The sequence below is a fragment of the Microtus oregoni genome, unplaced genomic scaffold, assembly GCF_018167655.1.
Source record: "Microtus oregoni isolate MIOR12 unplaced genomic scaffold, Mior012 000049F_ref0000343, whole genome shotgun sequence".
In the NCBI taxonomy this organism is placed as follows: Eukaryota; Metazoa; Chordata; class Mammalia; order Rodentia; family Cricetidae; genus Microtus; species Microtus oregoni.
The window spans coordinates 3,219,563-3,246,302 of record NW_024543223.1 but is presented as its reverse complement, the minus strand read 5'-3'; the positions used below and the strand labels follow the sequence as shown (position 1 = coordinate 3,246,302).

At 47.5% G+C, this 26,740-nt stretch overlaps 1 protein-coding gene across 1 annotated transcript in view; it reads right to left on the bottom strand.

Moving 5' to 3' along the window:
* The window catches only part of LOC121436465 (UV-stimulated scaffold protein A-like), a 36,333-nt gene extending 15,871 nt beyond the window's left edge, over positions 1–20,462 (bottom strand). Inside the window, exons 1-6 of the mRNA XM_041636399.1 lie at positions 20,350–20,462; positions 14,033–14,363; positions 12,815–12,935; positions 11,624–12,019; positions 10,553–10,665; positions 10,200–10,328 (exon numbers count right to left, since the gene is read on the bottom strand). Coding sequence (XP_041492333.1) covers positions 10,200–10,328; positions 10,553–10,665; positions 11,624–12,019; positions 12,815–12,935; positions 14,033–14,363; positions 20,350–20,447 — 1,188 coding nt within the window. The 5' untranslated portion in view covers positions 20,448–20,462. The remainder of the gene's footprint in view (positions 1–10,199; positions 10,329–10,552; positions 10,666–11,623; positions 12,020–12,814; positions 12,936–14,032; positions 14,364–20,349) is intronic.
* Between the last annotated feature and the right edge of the window lie 6,278 nt (positions 20,463–26,740).

Below are 26,740 nucleotides of genomic sequence, written 5' to 3'. Positions count from 1 at the left end.
CAAATCTCCAGAGCAATTTACTGGACATGGTGGTGCCCACCTTTAATCTCAGCGCTTGTTTGTGTATGAAATGAAGGGGAATGTACAAGGGCTGAAATAAAGAGAAGACTCAATTGCAGTAAGAATCCATAGAGCCCTAACTGACCATCAGGAGCTCTGCACTGAGTATCCATCAATGTCTGAGAGTGGACTGGGCTGTTGGGAGGCAGAGGCAGGGGGATCTCTGTGAGTTAGAGGCCAACCTGGTTTATGTAGAAAATTCCTGGACAATAGAGAGACCCTGTGTCAAAATACAAAACAAAACAAAAACCAAACCAATCAACCAAACAAACAAAAGCTCCAGGGCAGAGTTGAGGCAAGGAGGACCCTTGTCAAGTGAATGCCAACTAGTGGGACCCTTATAGGGTTTTAAGAAAAACTTTGAAAAACTTTTTAGAAACCATTTCCAACAGAAACTTTGAATTCACAGATGTTTCCCATGGTCCTGTCTATCTCCTGAAGGGAGAAAGGACATCTAAAGAGTAGCTTCTACTCTTAGGTCAGGAGCCACATGCACTGGAAGCCAAGCTGTGCAAATGACAGCTACCACAGAGGCATCTACAGCAGCACCTGCCTAAGGCCTAGCTCAGCACGCTGCCCGCCCAGGTAGAGCCAAGCTCCACCTTGGGGCTGCTGGAGCCATCAGCAGCCACATCTGGCCGTGCCTGTTGGCCCCATGCCCCAGTCTGGGCGACTGCTGCCCGAGAGAGCATAATCAGATGCAAATGCACTTTGTTTTGGTGCAGCCCACAGTCGTGCATCTGGGAAGCACGGGAGACATTAATCATCGGAAACTGTAATTTTTGTTATCAGTCTAACACTGATCAAAAGGGAAGCCTGTCTCCACCGCTGACCTGTGAAACGTCCCAATTATACTCTTTGGAAATGACAGGGGCACTTAACTCCCGCGCTGAGCAAATGACGACGATCAATCACGTTTGAATAACAATGAGCCACGGACCTGAAAATTATTTTTGTATAGAATCTACCCAGGAATTTATGAAAGGTGGAAAGCAGCCCAAGGTTTTAGGGCATTACAGGCTCAGCTAGTGCAGTGCGTATCAAACACTAAACAGAATTTATGTGTTTTAATTTTCTAAAAGGTAGATGTGGGCTGGGTGCTACAATGCATAACATATAGTGCCAGGTTTTAAATATGGGGGTCATTTTCATAAAATATTATGCTTATTGCTCACACCCTTGAATTTTGCTGGGGACTTTTTATCAAAATTGCATTCCCTAAAAATATTCAACTGCTTAGGTAACTATTAGAATTTTATCTTCTTCCTCCCCAACTAAATCGTTTATTTTTAAGATTAAATTTGAAGCACTGGCTTCTTTCTTGTTCTTAAATTAGTACTGATAAGGCCTCTGGCTGTCTGCTCTTCCACTGTATGCGTTTGCCTTGAAAAGACCCAGGCTTTCTCTGGGGCCACAGAGAGATGCCAGTCATTTCTATACTTGACTCTGCAACTATTCGAAGATGGGGTCCTCACGCTGCAACAACTGGAATCTAGAGATGCCACCACTAATACGTAAGTGAGACTAACATGAAGTCTGAATCCACATTTGGTAAATACCAATAATGCAAATCCTTGGTGCCAAAGTTACCAAGGACAGCAGACAGATGGGCCATACCTGAGGGACGGGAAATTACTCTGATGTGGAAAACCTCAGAGCCCTAGCTGTTGGGACACTCCTGTGACCTGCTCAGGAGTCTGGCCAGGAACATAATGGCCACAAGGGACAGTACCCTGGAAAGGTAACACAGCCCAGAGGGGAGAAGGCCTTCATGGGATAGTCTGGAACCTCAGGTGACCAGCCTCCACTCACTATTTTAGAATCTCAAGAGGTCATGACCACTGTGGTAGTAACCTGCCTCTAAGGTCACATGGGAGGTCAGACAGAAGGCAGCATCCAGAGAGGTCTGGAGAAAACAGCTGAACACCAAGGGTCCTGGGAAAGAGCTCATATCTGGTTAAAAAAAAAAAAAAGGCGTCAGGACTGGTAATATCTTCAAAATGAGGCCAGACTTTTAAAATGCTCTCAAGAACAACTTACTCTTATCCCAAGTGAGGGCCAAGTTTTCTACTTTGGGGAAACAATATAACACAAACTGCATGAAGCCAGGGGAAAGACCAATCCTTAATGAGATCTGCACATGGGAGCCACACATCAGCACAGGTGATTTTCTGACAGGTGAAACCCTTGGGTGCCTTTGAGGATAGGGTGGTGGTCAGAAACCCTTCCAGCCAATCAGATGACTTCTCCCAAGCTGCACCCCCTGGTGAGAACTACAGATCCCTACAGAGGGCCAATTCAGCCACCCACAGGATAGACACAAGCTTTTACTTACCCACTACTGTTGCCATGGTGGGGGCACTGCTGGTTTTATACAAATTGATTCTCACCCACGGTTAAAAGGATTTAGAAAAATGAGTCGTCATGATCATAATTAAACAAGCAATAAAATGGCTAAAATATACAACGCAATCAGTTTACAGAAGTAGGGTGGTGAGTGCTAATTATTTGCGAAGGAATGGGAAGAGCATCTCAACATCCAGAAAGCCATGGCCGCCAAGCCCACAGCCTAGAGATACAGCTGAGACCATTAAATAAATTTTGTACGATCTAATTAACTTGGTGCGCAATCTCAATTACTTTTCACCCAAGAAATCACTTTTGTTCAGTTTTATGTGTGTCTATTTCCCTTTTAAAAAAAAATGATGTAAGGCCTCGTCAGACAAGTGAGTTCCAAACTGCATTTGTCTTTCAGCGGCTTGATGGCTATGCATTTAAAAACCCATTCTATCTTATAAACTAAAAATTAAACGTGCTCAGCTGTGATGGCCGTCATTGCATCTGCTATTTATATGCTAATGCCCTCCCTGGAAGGCCGTGCAAATTGCCCGGCCAGGCCAATATCTCATGTGCATCTCGGCTGCCAGGGACGCACCTTCAGAGGACAGAGGGTGTAGTGGTGCTCACCACATGATAACACAGAACAGGCACCTGGTGGTCACTGAGTCAAACCTGCCCAGATGCAGGCAGGGCACTCGAACACATGGTCAAGTCCAAACATTACGCTGGAACAAAACTTCATTTTCTGGAATGACCGTTTCTATAGAGGCCACGTACACAAGGGATCTCACAATAGCACTGCAGGACACACAGGGATGGGCATTTCTCCTCCTCCTCTCCCCTGATCTGAAACAGTGTGGAACAGTCCATAGAAACCTGCCCTTGAGAATCCAGTATGCTCAACAGCTCCAGTGCCAGGGAGCTTCCTGGAACTGGGGCTCAAGAGCTGAGTCTAGCCTGCTACAAAACATGAGGCAAAGAGCTTTTAGTGTGCCTAGAATGTGCCTGGAAGTCCATTTCTAGAGCAAGGCTAAGACTAGAAATCTCTGCTGGATCCAAACAAGCAGCTAGTCAATCAAATTGAGGCCTGGGAGCCTAGGTGGACACAGGCCAGGTGCTCTGGGTTTACAGTGCTCCTAATGAGTATTCTCAAACAAGCTTCTCTGGGAACCCACATACACATGCTCCCAATGACAAGGTTGTGTGAGTGGTGCAGAGGCAGGGAGAGTTATCATGAATGAGGTTATGCGAACTCCACACATTAACATCCAATGAAGTGTGAAATCACTAATCATTCTTCCCAGGAGTGTGCAGAGAAAGCCAACCACACAGGGGAGGAGTGTGTCCTCATAGCTAACACTTGCCAGGATTGGAACAGGGCCCTCCCCGTGCCTTGGCTGCCATCTCAGGTGAAAGCAGGTGGCCAGCCTCTGAGAACTTGAGGCCATGCTATGCTGTGTGGCCTGTCCCAAAGGTGTGGATGCCATAGTCATCAGACAGCCTTTCCACTCTGCATCTGGGACTTTAGGAAGGGCCAAGATCAAACAAGTTCCTCCAGACTGCTTTCTCATCTGTGAAACGGAGGAAATACTCCTGGAGCTAAAGAAACAACATATGAGAAGGTACTGAGAGCTAGTTCATTCTGGAAAGACAAATGATTGGGCTGGACACTAGAGCCAAGACCAGATCCATGCAGTAGGGCGTGGGAGAGTATAGGCTGGTGAACAGGCTGTGGAACTGTTTTCTCCCACCCCTGTGAGCATAAGAACTTATGCTCAAAGCCCTCCCCACTCCCTGCTGCTGGGTGCGTGCCTGGCCTTCAGGGTGATGGAGGGAGCACAGCATCGGGAAGGCTGTTTACGGGCCCAGCTGCTGCACAAGGTCCCGCAAAGGCTGATTTAGTTTCCCTGCTTTCCCAGGGTGTGCCTGACGGTTCAACATTTCATTCCCTGGGTTTTCTGCCTCTGTCCTTTTCACCTACAAGAAGCAAATCCTGCACAGCCTAGGGAGCTTTCTTAACACTCAGCAGGAGAGGAGCTGGGCTTGAGTGTGCTCCCGACATAGCACCCATGGGCCTGGTAAGGAGGCTGGCTGATCTGAAAGGCAGGCTGCCCAGCACCCAACACAGAAAGCGAGCAAGGCTGCACAGCATGAACCAAACAGATTTGATTTCCATTGCTGTGAGAGGGCGAAGATGAGTCCGTGGTTCCATGAGGGTGGCTGCTGCCACACGGCCCATAAGACTGGTGTGCACAAAGACACATTTATAACCACAGGAACAGGTAGACCAACAGTCCAGGAAGGAAAGAGCAGCTGCTGATAAGTCAGACGTACTGATGTCTGCAATCACTGCTCTGACCACCAGCTGGTGGGAATTCGTATTTTGTTAATTACATAACACAAACTAACCATGATCAGAGCTCCATAATGAAAAGGCAGGCAATTTAAAAGTTTTCAAAGGATTTTTATCAGTTTAAATAATGAGGCCGCCATGGGTTATTACAGCTCTTCTGTAACAGAGCAGGTGGAAACTAACTCCACCAAATGGCCCTCCACATTGATCGGGTCAAGATTTATCCCCAGTCTGCCACCAAACTGAGCTCAAGAGAACACACTCTGTAAAGCAAATGCTTAGACATGTTTAAACTGGTTTAAGTATTTTTGAAGATAGACCATCTATGTCAAAAGGAAAGCAATACTGTGCAGAAACCAATGGCAACATTCAAATGGGAACTGAGACTGGACTCCAAGATGCCAGGGAGGAAAGGGGACTACCCCGCACAGCCTGCATCAACCCAACCTTCCAAAGACAGCCTGGACCTGTCCAAATCTGGGCTGCTGTTTATGACCAGTAGCACTGTATTTGTTTCAATCTCACACATTTGTTAGAAGTTCTTAAATGTTTAAATCATGCATTATTGAATTAGTGTTCCCTGCTCAGCCTGTTCTACATGAGGAGTTAACGATGCCAATCCCGTGCTAAATGGGGAAACACTAGGAAATGATTTAAACCCTCCGTAAATTTTATTTGGAAATTAGTGAACACCTCATCATGATTTCTAATTAAAACAGCTCTAATTAACATAGACATTCATTAGCCCTCTCTCCCTGCCCCTCCCCCACAAGACACTGTGGTGCAGCAGCCTTGCAAGGAGCTGCCCACCAGCTGCAGGAAGGGCGGGCGATGTGTAGATAGGCAGTCGCTGTATCTATTCTGGGAAGCAGTGCTCACCTGAGCCTGGGCGCTGCCACTCACAGTCCGGGAGCCGCCAATCACTTCATCTACAAGCAGCGCCTCACTCGCTCTCCAGCTGCGGCAAGCGAAATCTCCAAGGATTTCAGAGCAGTGCCTTTCGTTAAAATCAGTTTGCAGAGACAGGTCTAGGAAGTGTCCATTAACTGAGAGCAGAACACAGCACTACCTGCCTTCCCTCTGAAGGTAGGGCACCCTCAGTCCACAGGCTGCCACCTCACTGGGCCCAGGCAGCCCGACGAACCCACAGACGGTCTAGGTTAGTGTGCTGACCTGTGTGACCAGAGGAGTCAGAGGATCCCCCCAAAACGCCCTGAAGGGCCTGTCTTCACAACAGATCCTATAGGCACAGGTGAAAGTAGTCAGGCTTCAGCTGTGATGGTCACCATCTGCCTGCTGAGATGCACAAGGATACATGTACTAATCTGGGTAAGATCAGGCTAGGAGTCACTGGGTACAAGGGATAGTGGAAACAGTACAGGCCCTGAGCGTCACATCAACCCAAGACTGGCCACCATGTACCACAGGAAGACCGTCCTTGGAATGTTAAAGTGCTGGGTCTCAGACTCCTGGGGCCCATGTCCCCTTACACCAAAGGCAGATCTACAACAGGAAGCTAGGACAGCAGATGGTTTAGGACAGCTAGCGGGAGTCAGGGCAAGCCACTCAGTCTTTCTTGGTGTAGTACCAGGGATTGAGCCTAGAGCCTCAAACACGCTAGGCAGCATGCTACCACTGAGTTAAATCCCCAGGTCTTTTTCTATTTTGAAACAAGGGCTCACTAAGTTGCCTAGGCAGCCCTATAAATCACTCTGTAGCCCAAGCTGGTCTTAAAGTTATGATCCTCCTGCCTCAGCCTTTCAAGTAATTTGGATCACACTGTTTCACCACCAGGCCCAGCTTCCACTGAGTTGTGTTGAGTGCATGGCCATTATTATTCAGGTAACAGAGACATGGGTACAAGCCACATAGGAAAAATGGTGCTTCTTGCCTGGGCTCTGCGGATGGAAGTTGCAGCACCCACTGCTGGCCGAACTAAATATAGAGCTCTGACCCAGCAGGCTGCATGTCTTCACTACCCACAAAGGTACCAAGAGTGTCCTGTAGGATGAAGAAAGTATGGAATATATACATATTAGAGTACTACTCAGCAGTAAAAAACAAGGACTTCTTGAATTTTGCATGCAAATGGACGGAAATAGAAAACACTATCCTGAGTGAGGTAAGCCAGACCCAAAAAGAGGAACATGGGATGTACTCACTCATATTTGGTTTCTAGCCATAAATAAAGGACATTGAGCCTATAATTCGTGATCCTAGAGAAGCTAAATAAGAAGGTGAACCCAAAGAAAAACATATACTCATCATCCTGGATATTAACCTTCATCAGGTGATGAAAGGAGATAGAGACAGAGTCCCACATTGGAGCACCGGACAGAAACCCCAAGGTCCAAATCAGGAGCAGAAGGAGAGAGAGCACGAACAAGGAACTCAGGACCACGAGGGGTGCACCCACACACTGAGACAATGGGGATGTTCTTTCGGGAACTCACCAAGGCCAGCTGGACTGGGTCTGAGAAAGCCTGGGATAAAACCGGACTCGCTGAACATAGCAGACAATGAGGACTGCTGAGAAGTCAAGAACAATGGCACTGGGTTTTGATCCTACTGCACGTACTGGCTTTGTGGGAGCCTAGGCAGTTTGGATGTTCACCTTACTAGACCTGGAAGGAGGTGGGAGGTCCTTGGACTCTCCACAGGGCAGGGAACCCAGTCTGCTCTTCGGGCTGATGAGAGAGGGGGAGTTGACTGGGGGAGGGGAGGGATATGGGAGGCGGTGGCAGGGAAGAGACAGAAATCTTTAATAAATAAATAAATAAATAAATAAATAAATAAAATAATAATAATAATAATAATAAAAAGAGTGTCCTGTAGGCCAGAGGAAGACTGCCCAGGTCTCCTCCAGCAGTCGGTCATTCAGCACTCAGGAAATATGGAGCCAAGAGACATGGCTAAGACAACAGTGCCCAACAACACCCAGTTCTGTCAACCCGACAAAGCTTCAGGCCAAGGAGAACAGCCACACTGCTAAGACCCTCAGGGCTTAGAGTCCTGCCAGCCCCAGCACTGCTGCTGGTCCCAGTAAGGTAGTGCAAGCTAGTAATACTTAGGCCCTTGAAAACCCCTTCTGTGCTACCCAAGAGCATTCAAAGTTCTATGGCCAGTCCCTGGAACATCAGCTACCCAAGGATGTCCCTGCACTGCCAAGGCCCATCAGCAAGGTGACTGTCCACATAGTGTAGTAATTAGTTTGACTGAGATCTTCAGGGAGGGACTGGGGTACACAGCAGAACAGTGAGGTGGCCTTCCACTTCGCAGTCTTGGCCAAGCCTGGAGCCTGAGACTTTGGACACTGAGTGTAGAGATGAACGCCTCCTGACTGCTACAGTGAGGGCTGGAGAAACGCTCTCTGCTGTAGACATACATTGCTCAAGATTCATAAATCTGACTTGGTAAGTGACACAACCAAATGCAACTCTCACGAGATGGTAACCCACATACCAAAGCCGCCAGACAGACTCGGGGTGGCACAGTACTTCCATCATTGCCACGATCGCAATGGCTGGCCAGCTGAAGGAGAAGCAAGGTCGCCCTCTGCTGGCCCACATCACACATACCCTCAGCAAAGCTGGGACCAGCCGGCAGCTGCAGAATAGTCAGGAGCTCCCTCCTACCCCATCTGGTCCCAGCACTTCTTCTACTGCCCTTTCAGCTGCCACAAGGGGTCAAAAGGGTCTCTAAACGTTAGGCGAGCGTCCTCTTGGCTTTAGGCTGGAGCAGTGGATGGCTTCAAAATTGAGCTTTTCCTCAGTAAAGGCAGCGTTGTTTCCACCTCAAAGCTAGCTTCCAAAACAGAATTTACAAGTCAGACTGACCAGGTTAGCTAACCTCCTAATGCTGCGACCCTTCAATACACTTCCTCATGTTGTGCTGACCCCCAACCATAAAATTATTTTGTTATTACTTCATAGCTATAATTTTGCTGCTGTTATGAATCATAATGTAAACACCTGATATGCAAGATATCTGACCCTGTGAAAGGGTTGTGACCCACAGGTTGAGAACCACTGCTCTAAGGCTATGTTCAGAGACCAGACTAAGGGTCAAGGTTTCAAACAATTCCATGGGGATGGGGGCAGTTCTAACGTCTATTTTCTCTGTTTGGAAACCAGTTGGGAAGAGTCACTGAGATGTTCCAGCCGGGGAAGGGCACTTGCCAAGGACCTGGCTCTTGTCTGTGGACCTACATGCTACAAGGAGAGACCTGACTGCCACAGATAAACGTAAACCGTTTTCATTAGAAGCAGCCGAGAGAAAGATGGGTGATGACTGTCCGCTGGGAGCTGGGAGAACAAGTGACAGAGAGAGTTTGGACTGTGACAGTTTTCTGTCTTCCAACCAAAATCTCAGGACCCATCTACCCAAGTGCAGCAGCCACCTCCCCACTCTGTGGTGACTTGTGACAAACCCCAGGTCCATGAAGCCCTCAGGCCCAGGATCTCCATTCCCACTCCAAGGGCAGCACCTCTTCCAGGCACAGCAACACTGCCAGTGTGCCTGGCATGGATGGCCTCTGTGGCTCCTAAGCCACTACAGGACTGAATCCTTACCCACTACCAGGCACCCTGAACACACGCCCCACACCTCTCTCTGGCCCTTTCTGGGACTCCCATCTCTCTGGTCCCATCCAGAGAACCCATGTACCCTGTTCTATTTCTTTTTTTCTTTTTCTTTCTTTCTTTCTTTCTTTTTTTTTTTTGATTTTTCAAGACAGGGTTTCTCCATAGATTTTGGGTTCCTGTCCTGGAATTAGCTCTTGTAGACCAGGCTGTCCTCGAACTCACAGAGATCCGCCTGCCTCTCTGCCTCCCGAGTGCTGGGATTAAAGGCGTGCGCCACCACCGCCCGGCTCCCCTGCTCTATTTCAACACCAGATCCTCACTCAGGGAGATACAGCACCTTGTCAGCCCCCTGAATCTCAAAAATACCCTGTTTTTGCCTACAAACAACCTAGCCTATCCAGGTTTGAGGCCACATGCAATCCAACAGACAGGTGGCCTTCAGGTCCCCATCCCAAAGGGCACAGTAGCCATGCTCACCTGACTGCACCAGAGCATTCTGAGGGTTTCATTCTGTCTGCCTGCCCAGAGACAGGATTCCCTATTAGATAGCAACTCCAGAGAAGCCCCCACTTAACAAACACTGAGCCAGGGCCTGGCCTAGTTCTTCGGGCTCTCAGGAGGAGCCCTTGAAGTATGGGTTTTCAGTACTTTGTAAGTATCCTTGGCTATAACACAGGGTGAACAGATCCTAACAACAGGAATGCAGCCACCATGAACTTACTCCACAGAGACTTATCTGGGACTCCCACCATAAGAACTCAGTAAGGAAAAGCCCAGAATCTTCTGAAGCTGGTGACGCCTGCCCGCTCAAATGGCTGAGTGCAGACTCCTGGGACCTCTCAGCCTCAGCTGCGTGAACTCACCCTACTCTTCGGCTCTCTCTCAGGCTTGATGCTCAGTTCCTCACACTTCTTCAGAGCAAGCTCCAATTTCATTTTCAGGTCTATGGCCTGCTTTAAGTGTTCGCTGTAGATCCCTGCACGGGTAAACCGCTGTAAAACAAAGCATGACACTCAAAGTTCCCAGCCCATCCCCAGAGAGCCTAGTCTGGCCAGGAGACCCATGGCCTAGCCCCTTCTTCTAGGAAGGGACAAAGTTCTAGGGAGAGAGGAAATGCTCATTCCCCACCCACGTGAGTGTTCCCGCCTTCCACATCCTTGCTTTGCCTGGTCTTGGAACCCAAGTTCACTGCTGAAGATCAGGTACTGAGCCTCACCTGGACCCAGGAGCACACAGTTGGCAGAAACTTGTTCTGGATGAGTTTGAGCGAATCTCTAGCAGCATGGAGGACAGCAAGGTTGTCTTCATTCTCTTGCACCTTCAGACCATCTAAAACAAGGCAAAGCAAGTCACAGATGGATGCTAAGGCCAGTCATGTAGCAGAAGCCATGAAACCCACTGGAAATGTGACTCCAAGCATGTCCCAGACACTGGTCAACTCTGAGAGAGAAACATACCATGTGGAAAAACTCTGGGACAGTATCAACCATTCTGGCTCTGCACTGAGGCTGCCCTTCACACAGTTCCACTGCTCCAGCCCTGGCTTCCCAGCCAGAGGGCTAAACTGCTCAGTCACCTTCTCTTTCCTCTTCTCTCAGGACTGCCTCCACCTCTGGGTCCCAGGGTCTCAGTGACCCCTGCCATTCTGCCTCTTCTTGACAGGGTCTTCATTTCCTTCACAACACCTGCTAGGCAGGCCTTCAGAAAGGACCTCACTAGCACTTGTATGCTTCCAAGGCAAGGAGCAGTACAGCAGCGATATCAACCTGGAGCTGTGGATCCTGAAGAGCACCAGTCCCTCCCAACAATATCCCACAAGGTGAACAGATGGCACCTGTGAGGACATCTGGCCCAACCAAGATCAAGAGATGGACAAGTAAGCCCTCTGTGCCCACATGGCTGGAATGCTAGGGCCAGGTACAACTCTGCCACATCCCTCATCATTGTAAACACAGCCAGAAATCATACTTTGATCACATTTTCATCCTAGGAAGGTGCCCCTGGTGGGCCTTCAGGTAGATGCCCATACATCTGCCATGGAGTCTGTATCCCTGCTCATAACCTTATTAGTATAGGACTATAATGACTGAGAATTCCATGGTGGCAGAAACTCAGAGAAGAGTTACACAGGAAAGACTAACCAGATGGAGGTCCCTCTATCCCTCATAGCCCAACCCAAGGAACTGCAGTTCTACCTTGAGACAACCCAGTGCCAGGGAGGGAGCTGCAAACCTTGCTAGGCCAGGGCAGTGCATGGAGGCACTGCACACCCCCAGCAGTCAGTTACCTGAGGGGAGTTCCACATCCAGTGTGTACTTGTGAGATCCTAGCCCATGGCTCCTCAGGAACTCCTCTGGGTCACTGTGCTCATCCTCATCCCTGGAGAGGTCTTGTGTGGCTGTTAGGGCCAGTGCCTTCAGACCAACAGCAGATCCTACATGGTATGCAGAGTCAACCAGGTCCTTGCTACAGCATGGCTGCTCTTCATTCTGAGATAAAGGGAGACCAGACTCACGAGAAGTTGCCTGGTCTGGGCTCAAGACACAAGGAACATGGCCCTCTGTTATGCCAGATGCCTCAGCAAAGAATTTATCCTCTGGGTATGGGCCAAAGTCCAAGGGCACGAGCAGTTTAAAGCAGTTCTCCACTTCTGTCAGGCTGTATCCAATTTCAGCAGACATTTCTGCAGACATGGAAACACTTGCTTACTCTGTCATCTCGAGCCAGAGAGCAAGAGATGTCTATAACTGCTCCCCAGGGCACCAAAGTGAAGATCACAGTGCCGCCAAGGAAAGCCAATGCGCTGGTGCAGAAATCAGAACACTTCCAACCACTTATTAAACTATTAGTGTAAACAGCTCAGTCTCTGGAGCACACCTCTGATCACGGTTGTGTGGCAGTTCACAGGAGCCTATGTGACCACTCCCACAGGCCAGCCTTCCACTCAGAATGGTGGTCCCAGAGAGGTCATCACCACTACACACTTTACCAGGTCCCCCCTCTTGGAGCCCTCTGGGCCATTCACAGCACAGCTGTCTCCCCATAGCCTTCCCCAAGGCCTGGGTTTTCACAGGACACGGGTATGTGAGAGGCTCTGGACACAGAAAGAACCTAAGACCTGCTCTCGAGAACAGGCTGACTCCCAGGAAGGATGAGGATCTGGGGAACGGAACTCGCAAGAACAGATGCTAGACATGAGAAGAAACAGCAAGAAGGCCTCTACAGAGTGTGGACTCCTTCCTGAAGTCACAGCTATGTCCAGCTCCTCTGTTCAGAGAGTCTTACGCTAAATAGTTACAGGGAGACCAAATCACCAGGAGACACATGCACTACAGGCAGCCTGTGATGGTTCAACACCATCGTGAACCATTCTGTCTTGCAAACCTGCCTGCATGGTCTCAGGCTAGATTAAAGAACAACTAGGGAACAAGCACAAGGGACCACTGGGCAGTTTCAAGGGCTTAGCCTAGGAACTTACCTTCCATTTCTCTCTTAGCCCGTTCAGCACTTTCTTTGTGGATTTTATCCAAGTGCTTCTGTTTCTCTTCTTCTCGCTTCCTTTCTGCCAAAGACCTAGCATTGACATCCCGAAAATCCACCTGAGAAATTGAAAAGGAAGTTTAGGATTAGCTACAACAAACACAAAGTACAAAAAGACACAGTGCCATCAACACAAGGCCACAACTTGATGGTTCCTAATCTACAACATTTCAAACAAGGCTGACTCATCCTGCCACATCTTCTACATCCAATGCCAAGTTCAACACTGTTGGGAAGCAGAATGCTCCTCTAACTGCAGGCCAGGGGTTATCAGCTAGGCCCAGAACATACACACCACCCAGTAGTGAACTCCAATGATGTGGGATGTCCTTCTGTATATGTGTTGCTTTTATTGGTTGAAGAATAAAGCTGTTTTGGCCAATGGCTTAGCAGAGCAAAGTCAGGCAGGCAGGAAGTCCGAAGAGAGATATATGGAGAGAGTAGGTGGAGTCAATGGACGCCGTACAGCTGCCAAAGGAAACAGATGCTGGAACCTTACCCAGTAAGCCGCAGCCTCGTGACAATACACAGAATAATAGAAATGGGTTAATTTAGCTAGCTAGGAATACATCTAAGCTATTGTCCAAGCAGTGCTGTAATTAACATAGTTTCTGTGTGATTATTTGGGTCTGAGCAGTCGGGAAACATAAGAGCAGTCTACGCCTACACTCCAGAGAGTAGGTGACACCCATACAAGAACCAGAACCATGTAGGAAGGTCCAGTCATTCGCTTGTGCTGCTGACAGGGGCATGACAGAATCTGGGCAGTGACAGGAGGGTGGAAGGCAGAACAGAACCTGGTGTCTTACTAAGCCCAGCACTAGTCAGAGCTCATGGCAAGAAATAAGCATGGCTTACTGGCAAGAATAGAGTATGTTCCAGAAAGGGGAGCCCATCCTAAAGCAGAGGCATCTAGGAGTATGATTCGTCAGGCTTAGCTCCACTCTCAGGCAGGTGCTAGGTGCAGTTTTCTTCCCCAAAGCTGTTCTGACCTTTAGGGAGCATCCTCCATTCTATTGCATGCTGATCCAGCTGTCTTGCCTACCCTGGGCTGGGCACCCTGCCAAACCCTCAATGCAAAGAGCTCTTTCTCTCATTGGTTGGCCAGTCTTGTCTACCACAGGAAAGCAGACTGTCCTGCCCAAGACTCACTTACCTTTTTGATGTGTTTTAGGAAGTGGTAGCCCAAGGCTAGCTTCTTATAGGCCTCCCCAAACTTCTCATTCCAACCTTCCACAGCCTGCATGGCTGCCTGCTTTAGCCTCTGAGCTGCCTCTCGTGGGGGTGGCAGGGGATGTTCATTATCTGTGCCCAGTGTGAGCTCCAGGAATTCCTGGAAGTCAGAAACAAGCAGCACTCGGAACTGATGAGACCTGGTGAAGAGCTCATCCACGATCTGGAAGGCTGAGAGGCGGATCTCAGCATGGTCCTGGGTCAGCTGTGTCTTCAGCAGGTGGTAGGCATGGCTCAGCTGCTCCTCGGAAGACCTAAGGGCACAAGTCAGCCTAACCAAATGCTCACTCACGAAAGACAAATAAGCATCACTCTTTGTGTGGGGACACTACAGTTACAAGTGGCAGAGACTGTGCTTAGCACTCAATGTTTATTCTTCCCTTCTAAAGCTGAAAAGACATACCGGGGTCTAAACACCAACTGTGGCCCACTCCTGTCCTGTTTCTGTACTGCCCATGAACCAAGAACTCTGTACATTTTCAAACAGTTAAAGCCATTGTTGATGTGGCCCAGTGGCAAAGCATATGGCTAGCACGTGTGAGGTCCTCAGCTGGACGTCGGGCACTGCAAAGATACACTGTGGTTGAAACACATAAAAGAATACTTTTTTAAAAAAAATATTTATTTATTTATTGTATATACAATATTCTGTCTGTGTGTATGCCTGCAGGCCAGAAGAGGGCACCAGACCCCATTACAGATGGTTGTGAGCCACCATGTAGTTGCTGGGAATTGAACTCAGGACCTTTGGAAGAGCAGGCAATGCTCTTAACCGCTGAGCCATCTCTCCAGCCCCAAGAATACTTTTTGACATATGAACATTACATTAAGAATCAAACGTCAGAGGCTGCAGCGACGGCACAGTGGTTAAAAGACCTACATGTTCTTCCAGAGGCCCTGGATTTGATTTCTAGCAGTCACATGGAGGCTTATGACCATCTCTAACTCTAGTTCTAGGAGATCCTACACACTCTTCAGGCCTCCCTGGGTAGTAGGCATGAACATGGTGCACAAATCTACATGCAGGCAAAACACCCATACATATAAAATAAAATAATTAAAAAAAATAAATGTCAATGAGTTTTGTTGAAACACAGCTACCCTGATGGTCCCCAGTTACAGACAGTTGTGAGCTGCTATGTGGGTGCTAGGAATTGAACCCGGGCCCTCTGAAAGAACAGTCAAGTGCTTTGGAACTTTTTAGAGACTCTCAGAAGAAGCCTTTTTCCATCAAAGTAGGAAGAATTGTGCTTGTAGCAGGGACTTGCATTCCAATCTCAGGAACGGTAATGCAGGATATGATTGATGTGGGATGTGGAATAGCCTTCTGTACACTGTGAATATGTATTCCTTCTATTGGCTAATGAAGAACCTGCTCTGGCCTATGGCAGGATAGAATATAGCTAGGCAGAAAATCCAAGCAGAGAGGGAGAGAGAAAGAAGTGGGGTCAAGAGAAATGCCAGGGAGAAGCTGATAGAACATGATGCCATAACACCTAAGATAATGACAAGGTCACATGGTGATATACAGACTATTAGAAACGGGTTAATTAACAAGTGAGAGGTAGCCAGTTATAGCCTAAGCCACTAGTCAAACAATTATAACCAGGACCAGTGAGCTGAAGAGAAACCAGTCCAGTGGGTGCAGACGAGACAGAGAGAAGTCTCCAGTAACACATGATCCCTGAAGAGACAACACTAGTTGGTTCCAACTCTAGTTAAGAATGGGAAACAGCCGGGCGATGGTGTCGCACGCCTTTAATCCTAGCACTGGGGAGGCAGAAGCAGGCGGATAACTGTGAGTTCAAGTCCAGCCTGGTCTACAAGAGCTAGTTCCAGGACAGGCTCCAAAACTACAGAGAAACCTTGTCTTGAAAAACCAAAAAAACAAAAAAATAAAAAATAAAAAAAGAATGAGAAACAGAAAAGCTGGAGCCTCACCTGCACCTGGAATTCCAGCGAGTGTGATGTGTGATGGATGGACTGGGGAACATCTGAATCCTTTGAGTCTCTTGAGAAGTCTACATACAAGTCAAAGGCATGTATTTTTCTACCCCCAGAGGCTGCTTCTTGTCTCTCCTAAGATACATCCTCTGTTACCTTGGTTGCCCAGCTACAAAGTATCCTCAAGAACTGAAACTCTGTTTGATTTTGTCAAAATTACTTAACAAGTGGGTGTGCTTGCTGGGTATGTCTGGAGATCTTGAGTTAGATCCCTAGAACCGACATAAAGGTGGACAGAGAGAACCAACTCCACCAAGTCATCCTCTGACTTCTACATGAGTGCAGTCATACCTGCATGCACCTGTTTGAATGCACATGTGCACTAATGTGTGCACACATAGAAAAATAATACATTTCAAACATGCAGACAAAGAAATACATTAATCCTGAGAACCTAAAGAAAAAGAGACCAATATTTTACTGTAACATCTTCTGGTTTTAATATAGGCTGGCTGGGTGAGAGGTTTGGTTAGAAGATGGAAGGATCTATACTTGGTCCTCACTATTTGTACTCCTGACAAAAAGTAGAGGATCTAGGAAGAAAAAGAGGAAGTATACCAGTAGGTTATTTACTCAAACTCTCACCTCTGTGCATTCTGAGTGAACACCTCCCACATCAGGAACCCACTAACTGGGATCATACAACCCCAGCAGGGACCCACAGGTGTAGGCTGGTGACTGAAAGCCTCCTTGTAGGGAAGAAAAGTTAAGAAACCTGTTAACTACGATAAAACCAGAGAAGTTTCTCTGTGTCTGAGCGACTTCTCTATTGCTGTGATAAGACACCATGACAAAGGCCACTTAAAGAAGAAAGGGTTTAATTTGGGCTTAGAGTTTCAGAGGGTTAGAGTCCACAATGGTGGAGCAATAGCTGAAGGCTCACACCTTAAACCACAGGCAGGAGGCAGAGAGAGCTTGGAGATAACAGGAGACTTTTGGAGCCTCAAAGCCTGTCCCAGTGACATACCTCCTCTAACAGTAGAAACTACTGAGATGCCTCAGGAAATTATTAATGTGGTGGGAAATGTTAAATATGGGGTTTGTTCTCTGAATATCCTGATTATTGGGTTTGTTTGTCTGTTTTTTGGTCAACTTAACACAAGCTAGAGTTATCTGGAAAAAAAAAACCACAACGTCTCCATTAGACTTCCTGAAGGCAAGTATGTGGGGGCATTTTCTTGATTAATATTGATATAGGAGGGCCTAGCCCACTGGGGGTGACCCACTCCTGGGCAGGTAGTCCTAAACTGTAACGAAAGCAGGCTGAGCAAGCCAGTAAGCAGTACCCCTAAATGAATTCTGCTTCAGTTCCTTCCTCCTTTCTACTTCAAGTTCCTGCCCTGATTTCCCTCAGTGTGGGATGTGACCCAAGAGTTTTAAGACAAAATGAACCCTTTTCCCTTGCAAGTTGCTTCTTCTGATCATAATGTTTTTATGACAGCAATAGAAAAGTAACTGAACACAGCCTTAAGCAATAATCCAGGATCCCTTCCTAAATAAACCCGTGCATAACCAGGGTTGATGGGAATGCTCAAAAGTCAAAGGAACTATTGTTTTGGGTCCCAACCTTTGCAATTGCCCAAAACATGGTCAAATAACAAGCATACCACTGAGGTCCTCACCAAAAAGTCATGAACCTTCCTACATCCATAGGTTACTTCTTCAGCTAAACTGTAACTGTGGATATCCAGATTACCTGTATGCTACACCAGACACAGAATGCTCAGACACGAGCTCATTAAAAATATAAATGCCAAACGTGGAACATTTACACAATGGAGTACTACACAGCAGAGAAAATAACGACAGCTTGAATTTTGCAGGAAAATGGATGGAGCTAGAAAACATTATTTTGAGTGAGGTAACCCAGACACAGAAAGACAATTATCACATGTACTCAGTCATAAGTGGTTTGTAAACATAAAGCAAAGAAAACCAGCCATCAAACCACAATCCCAGAGAACTTAGACAACAATACGGGACGCTAAGAGAGACTGGAATCTGGTTTCTGGAATAAAGTTTGCTTCTGGTTTATTAGATTTTGGTGGTCTGTCTCCATCTTTGTGCAACCCCCCCCCCACAACCAACAGACTATAACATGTAAGATGAAATAGACAATTCCTCTCCAAGTTACTTTTGGTCATGGTGTTTATCCCAGCAACAGAAAGCAAATGAGTTCAAGGCCATTGGCTGTAGGAATCATATTACTCTTGTTTGGGCATTGATTTTTAAGTCCTTTGTTTTCTAATTCTTGTCATCTAAGATACAGCAATTTCAGACTAAGCTGGAGAATCTGAATTCTCCTCCCCAGTCACTAGATAACAGCTTTGTGGTTTCTCTTACATGCCCTGAGATATGGAAGTAGTTATGGAAGCTTAGATGGTCATTTTTTTAACTTAAAAGATTATTGTTGTGTGTTTGACTCTTGAAGCATGCGTGGGTGCGCATTCCACCACACATGTGTAGAGATGGCAGGACAACAACTCTGTGGAGTGGGTTCTCTCCTTCCACCTCCTCTTGGGAGGAAGGATTAAGCTCAGGCTGCCAGGCTTGCAGAGGACTGACCAATATCTTAACAGCCATCAGATTGCCATTCTTTAGCTTCCTTGCTTTCCCAAAGGATTCCTAAAACCATAGATATCAGGTGGAAAGTGAGACCCCAAAGACCTTCTACAAAGCTTACTAAACTAGAAACACACCCCCGGGGGATTTAAGATGCTAATGAGGCATTGTCTTAGTTACTCTTCTAATGTTATGAAAAGACACCACAATCAAGGCGACTTACAGAAGAAAGAGCTTACTGGGGCTTACAGTATCAGAGGGTGAGTCCATGATCATCATGGTGGGAAGTATGGTGGCGGGCAGGCAGGCATAGTGCTGGGGCAATAGCTGAGAGCTCCCATCTTGAGACAACATGAAACAACAGCAGAAAAAAAGCTAACTAGGAATGGTGTGGGCTTTTAAAATCTCAATGCTCACCCCAGGGACACGCCTCCTCCAACAAGGCCACACCTCCTAATCCTTCCAGAACCATTTCACTAACTGGAGACCAAGCATTCAAATATGAGCCATTCTCATTCAAACCACCACAGACAAGGAATGCATGTAGAAACACAACAGACAGAGCAGGGAACGTTCACAATAAGATAACACAAGAGCTCTCTGTATTCCAGGGATATTTGAGATGCTAAACTCTCTCCCGTCTCTAGCCAGCTTCCTCCTTGGAAGAGTATTCATTCTTAACAAATTTTCCTGCTTTACTTGCTACTATCCACATGTCTCTGTTCAAGTCTTTGTTCTGAGACAGAAAAACCTGGAACCCCTCCAGAGGTGTCCTGTAAAGCTCATTGTTAACAGGACAGTCCCAGGTGCATGGCCCCCGCCTCTTCTACAGGAAACAGAAAGATGCTCACAGTCGTCTTTCTCTCTCCAACACCCTGTGTAAATCAGACAGAAGAGCTTTCCTGGGGTGTGCAGCAAAACCAGGCCTGGACTAGAAGCTTTGTCGAAATGTAAATATTCTAGCACTTTCTAAATAATCACTTAAATTTTCTCCTTTTGTGACCAAGGCAATGAAGGAAGTGTGCTTCCTCACTAAATATGACTGCCTTCGGAGGCAAGGCAGGGTGTTTACATCTAATACAGATGGGAACAACAACCTTAAGGACAGGGAGAACACTGACGGCACATGCCTAAGATCCCAACCGAACACCTAGTAAGTGGAGGCAGAAGATCAGAAGTTCACAGCCAGCCTTAGCTACGTTGTAAGAGGTCAACCTAGGCTACATAAGACTCTGTCTCAAAAGAAAGGAAAAAGAAAGGGAGAGTAGAGGCAGGGGTAGCTCAGTGACACAGTTTGCCTAGCATGCTTGAAGCTTCTGAGTTTGTCCCTGAGTTACTGACATGCTATGATTGCTTCATAACATACAGAAATGATCAGAGGCGTCAAGCTTAGACCCGTGCTACATTCTGGACTAATGCGCACTGGAGATTACAGCCCCGCAACTCTTTTTGTGGTTCTTTACAGTTTCTGACACAAGGTCTCACTATGTAGCCAATCCTGGCCAGGAACTTATGACCCTCCTGCCTCTACCTCCCAACAGGCAAGTGCTTCCATGCCCCAGTGGTTAGAAAACTGCTTTCCATGGTGAAGGCAGGAGGCGGCAGAGATGTACAAGAAGACAGAAGGGTTCAGTGTGGGCGCTCACTGGACCCACGTTTAACCTAAATACATACTTGCAAATTTTCTTCAGTTCCTTCATTTTCTGAGCATTCAGTTGGGTTTCTCCTGACGTTGTGAGCTCCTCTATCAACTGTGAAAGTTTGTGATCCATATCTAGAAACGAGGGACCCGGAGATGCTGGGTTAACATCCAGTACTTCACAGTTTTGGTTTTAGCAACAAAGTTTACTGGGTCCCAACAAGTAGTGGGGACTATGGCAAGGGCCCTAGGGTATCTCTGTAGGACGTCCCCCAGGCGAAGGAGGCTAGTCAGCTCATTGCCACCGAAAGCCAACAAGACCTTTGACGGTAATAGCTAAGGTTCTGAAGATGACACTAACTCCGGCGGTCTACAGTCAGCTGTGTGGGAGTCGAAACAAAGCCGGTACTGGCTCTTAAATGGAAAATGTCACTAAATTATACTCAAACTGGCCTTCGCACGCTGGCCGCACAGGACACTCTCTCTGCTAGTGATAGCCTCTGGACCACTGCAGGGGCGACCGATCCGTCCCCGCGGGCCTCGGTGCGCCGCAGTAGCTGCCTGACCCTCCGCCTCAGGAAATCTAATCCCACTGTTCCGGGGCCGCTGTGACACAGATCGCCGGAAACGGCAGCTCCCTTCGTCCACCCTTTCCGGTGGAGGGAGATGCCTGTCACAGGCCCCAGAGCGCAGCAGCATAGATTCACGAAGGCCGGAGGCTCAGGAGCGGAAGTCAACGTGACGTGCGAGGCGACCGCCCTTGTTCCGCCCCTCTCAGACAAGGCCCCCACCAGTCTCCGTCATTTGCCCGGGTGGTCCCACAGCGCAGGCGCGAGGGCCCAGCAACGCGGTGACGCAGACGCGCCTCCAGGGGGCGGGATAGTTCTAGAACTACGCGCGAGAAAAAGGAGGCGCGAGGGCGCAGCAAGTTCTTAAAGGGGAGGTGGCATCCGGGCAGGAGTCTGAAACACAGGCGTAGAAAGAGGTTTTGATCGGGGCATCAGTTCCTTGGCCACCAGGAGGCTCGCATCTGCTAAGAAAGCTCAGAAGAGAGTCTGGGCGCAAGTCCGGTGGGGAGGGGTCGGCCCGCCTCCCTGACCGGGTCAGCTAGCTGTCCACCCCCAGGCCGGGCCATCGGAGGAGGCACAGTGCAAGGCTGCCTCGGGGTAGTGGTTGCAGTGATCGGATATTTTTAAGTGTCAGTTCTATCTCAGCGTAGAATGATTTTAAAGGCTATGGCTCACGGCTAGAGCTGCTTGCTCCCTTCCGTACAGTTTCACCATGTCCAGGTCACTGACTCTTGCCAACCTCTCCCTGCTTCAGTCTGCTGGCCAGCTCTCCGTTGAACAGATCCCGGCCACTGTCACTTCATCCTTCTCGCAACTCGCCGCTCTGCCTTTTGCAGTCAGCACTTTCTCTGTTAGCTCCTGCTTCATCCAGCAAAGAAGTGGCATTCACGGGTCTTCCCTATCTGCCCTACTTTGAGGCCCGGGTTCTCCACCCACAGAGCAATCAGCAAGTTTGTGTGTACTGAAGCGCGATCTTTTATTATTTATTTATTTGTTTGTTTGTTTGTTTGTTTATTTATTTATTTATTCTTTGACTATACTTATGGACTGTGTGCCTATTGCCCCACCCTGAATTTGGGCCAGTGACCCAAGTCAACTGGACTTTTCTTCTCACTTGTGTTCAGTATATGAGGACCTGGCAGCCCAACTTTAGAATGTGTTCAGCATCTGAGCTCTTCCTACCACCTCGTGGCCGCTGCTAGGTCCAGTCCCTGTATACTTGTGGGGTGATGATTGCGGCCTGCTGCTTCCCTACTTCACACGCTCACCTTACACAAAGGTATGTCACAGGTTTGCCGCCCCCCTCCCCTCATGAAAAAGGATGAACTATCTTTAAGATGTTTTTATTACATTTATTTATTTTTATTATTTATTTATTGGGGAGGTTAGAAGGTGAGTCCTCTTGTGGAATCAGGACAACCTGTGGGAGCTCCTTCTCTCACCACTCAAACTCAAGTTGCCTAGCCTGGTGAAGTGCCTTCACCAGCTGAGCCATCTAGGCGACCAGAATGTCTTTTAGGGCAGTAAAAGAAAAGTCGAGCCAGATGTGTTCACATGTGCAGCAAAGCATCCTTCCAAAGCTGAGCTTCCTCCAAACAGGAGCAAGCTGTTGCATGCCAGCATGCCAGCAGGAGTCCCTTCAGAGAAGGAAATGATTCTAGATGTCAAGTAATTGAAGAACTAACTGTAAATGATAAAGCTGATGAAATCTTTTCAAATTCCTTTTATAAGCCACAGTTCAATAGACTATGAAGTTTAATATTCAGGAAAAAAATGACCACAGTTACTCAAGTGACAAGGAGGGGAAAATGGTGGTATATAGTCCAAGAGTTGTGTTCTTACATAAATTGGTATACTACTTGGAGGTACATTCTGATAAACAAATGCCAGTCCGATACAACACCTAATGACATAGCAGACTTTTGTTTAAGTATGCTATTATCACAAAACAATGTAACTGCCTAATATCCATTTCTCAGAATATGCCACTGCCATCAAATGAACCTTGAAGTAACAGTGAATTAGTGCACAAGGCTGGGAGTGTGGCTTACTGACAGAGCGCTGACCCAGCATATCTGGGGCCCTAGATTTGATCCTACACACAAAACGGCACATCACCGCAAAGATAAAATGGGGTCAATTTAAAGTAAAATGAATACAGGTGAAAAAGACAGAACAAAGAACAGAGGAAACAAATAGGAAACAGTTAGCAAACAGTGGCCTTAAATCTAGCAGGAGAGTGACATGTCAGACAGGCCTGCTGGCACATGCCTTTAATCCCAGGACTCGACGTTAATTCTTACATTCAGCAGGCAAATGCAGGCGGATCTTTTTAAATCCAAGGCCAGATTGGTCTGTATAGTAAGCTCCACGACAGCCAGAGCTATTTAGGGAGACTCTGTCCAACAGCAACAACGGCAAGAGTCTGGACGAGGGGCTTTTTTGGTCCTCAGGCCAACAACACACAGAGAGGTTGCTTACCCCAGCACTGAGATTTTCATTCAACAACGTATTTGCTCTTTTTTCCTCTTCATAGATAACCTTCACTCAGAGTGTTTAAATGTTGTTTTTGCTGTTCCCCTAGATGTTCTGCCACTCATAAGACACTCAGAGGCTAGCATTAAATAATGGGACCTTTATACAAAGGTTTGGCAGGAGCTCTGAAGCTTCACTGCCTTCCACTCAAAATAAGGGAGAATTGCTCTTGGGACTCAGCAACTATGAGGAAAGTAAACAAGCCAGCAAGGTCTAAAACAAAAAACAGAAAAACAGAACAACGTCGGCCAGTGGTGGCACACACCTTTAATCCCAGCACTTAGGAGGCTGAGGCAGAGGCAGATGGATCTCTGTAAATTGGAGGCCAACCTGGTCTACAGAGTAAGTTCCAGGGCAGGTTCCAAAACTACATCAAGAAACCCCATCTCGGGGAAAAAATAAAACCAACCCAAAACAAACAAGCAAGCAAAACCACCACTTGCATCAGTTTTTCTGTCAAATTATTGAGTACAGCAGCATGGACTGGAGGCACCGTTCTGAAATCTATCCCTCCATGATCCTCCTAGCCTCCTCAGCCACACTTCCATGTTCAAAGGGCATGGGGGAGGGAGGAGGCTGGAGAGGTGGCTCAGCAATTAAGGGCACTTGCTTCTCTTGCAGAAAACCTGGGTTCAGTTCTAACCTAACACCTACATGGGAATCGTGGCTCACAGGTGTAACTCCAGCTTCAAGGGATCTGATCCCCTTTCCTGGCTCCTGTGGGCACTGTATGCATGTGGTACACATACACCTGCATAACCAAACAAGCAAACGCTATACACATAATTTGTCTGGAGATGACACAGTAAGCTATCATCTATTTATAGGCTCCAATTTACTCAAATACTTAATTCTCCAATGGTTGTGTGCAAGGTGCACTCCAGCTGTATTACCCTTCCTGTTTTGTTTTTAATTTTTTAATATTTTGTTACATGCATGTATGTGCGCCATGTGTGACCTGATGCCCTACGTTAGAAGGCATTGGATTCTCTGGAACTGGAGGCACAGACGGTTGTAAGATACCATGTGGGTGATGGGAACCAAACCTGGATGCTCTGCAAGAGCAACAAGTGCTTTGTTTGCTTTTTTTTCAAAATAGGGTTTCTCTGTATAACAGCTCTAGCTTTCCTGGAACTAGCCCTTGTAGGCCAGGCTGGCCTTGAAACTCACAGTGATCCACCTTCCTCTGCCCCCAAGTGCTGGTGTATGGTGTAACAAGTGCTCTTAAGCACTGAGTCATCTCTTCAGCCCCCATCGCCAGATTTTCTTTTTATTTAATTTTATTTTATGTACATTGGCCTGAGGGTTTTGGATGCCCTGGAACTGGAGTTACAGACAGTTGTGAGCTGGCATGTGGTTGCTGGGAATTGAACCCAGATCCTCTGGAAAAGCAGTCAGTGCTCTTAACTGCTGAGCCAACTCTCCAGTCCCATGTTGTTTTCTTAGAGGGGAGGGATATACAAGAGTGGGTAAGCTTAGTCTTTTTGGAGTGTTGCTTTACCTCTGTGCCCATCTGCTGCTGATGTTTGTTCCTGCTGCTTTTAGGTGTTGCCATAAACTAAAGTGCACTTGGTCCCAGTATCCACTAAGGCCCCAGTTTTGCTTATTAGTAGGGTCCAAGCAACATGTAATTCAATGTGGGGCCTCGGGTCACCATACAAGGTCGTCACCTGCAGGCAACATTGACCATCACGTTAAGGGTGCAGCGGAGATTTCCATTTTGTGAGAGCTCCTACTTCCACAGCAGTGGGAATGCACTGGAGGAGCGATACACAAAGTTATTCTCTAGTTTCCAGGCCTGTGCACACACACCCATACACATATAAAACTGCGGCGGTTTAAATGAGAATGGCCCTCATTTGAATGCTTGGTCTCCACTTGGAACTGTTCAGGATGGATCAGGAGTGGCCTTTTTGGAAGAGGTGTCACTGGGGGTGGGTTTAGTTCTTAATCTCTCTGCCTCGTGGCTGTCCTGCACAGCTGCCTGCTGCCATGCTTTCCACCATGATGGTCATGGACTCTAATGCTCTGGAGCCGAGTCCTCAAATTAAACACTTTTCTATAGGCTGCCTCCATGTCTTATAGCAGTAAAAGCAACCAAGACACAAACCTTGGAAGTCACCACCTTTATTTTGTCCTACTATCCCTGCCCTAATCAGAGGCTATCATGCATGTCCTTCCCATGTGTCATCCCTCCCTCAAGGCAGATAGCTCAGTTTGAGCTGTATGTCTTATCACCCAAGGCAGGAGTCCTACAGCTGCCACTACAGCAGGACATGTGAACTTATACCACACCAAGAAAGCCAAGGCACCAGCAGACCAGAGACTGAATGCCATTAAGTCCAGCTTGGTGAACCAATGTGTTTATTTGGATTACTTCCAGAACATGGACCAAGAAATTCCCCATGCAACTTATAAGCAGCAATAACACCCTTACTCCCATATCTGTTTTACCCTGTATAATCTTTGAGAGGGGAAAAGCCTCTGGAACCTTCCCCCTTTCCCCAAGAGAATGTTAACATGTTTAATTGCAGGAAGGCCATGTGCAGGGATGACAATGGCCATACTGACCCAAAGGACAGCTACTTTGCAGGAAAGGACAGAAAAAAAGTTCTGACATCATTCTTTTACCACCTGTCACTGGTGCCATAGGTAGAAGTGGAAGGCCCAGACAGGCTGCGGCTCCAGTTTAGAGGTGTCAACTGGTGCTAGGTCAGAGAGACCCCCAAACAGAGTAGCTCCCGAGAGCACTGGAAAGCAGTAGGTACCACAGGCAAAGCCTACTCCTACCACCGTTTGAACTGAGGTACATGTGTTTGGCTCTGCTGGCAGAACTGAGTGATGTGGTCAATGTAGCTGCCATGCAGGGAGAGTCAGAATGGAGGGAAGTGAAAAAGTGTATACAATGTCTTGAATATAGGGAAGCAAAGAGAACACTCAGGACCCCTGCTTGCTGTTGTCTACAGCTTGAACCCTTGCCCCAACAGTGGCTCCTAAGATCCCAGAACAGACAACAAGAATTGCTATCAAGATCCACTGTGGTTCTTCAGAAAACCTGCAATGCTCCAGCTCCAGGTGGGCGCTGGCTAGGCCGGCAGGAGAAAGCTGTTACCTTAGGCCTCTTAATATTTATGCCCTCATTCTTCAGAAGAGCCCCTTGGAGGTTAGCAGGCTAAGTTGTATATAGTAGACCAGCAGTGTGCTGAGTCCCTTTACTCTAGTGATAGGGCAAACCCAGGTCCCATATAGGTACTGTATAGCCTACTGGTTGGCAGGGTGAGCGGAAGAGACCGGAGGTCTTAGAAATACCTCACACAAAAAA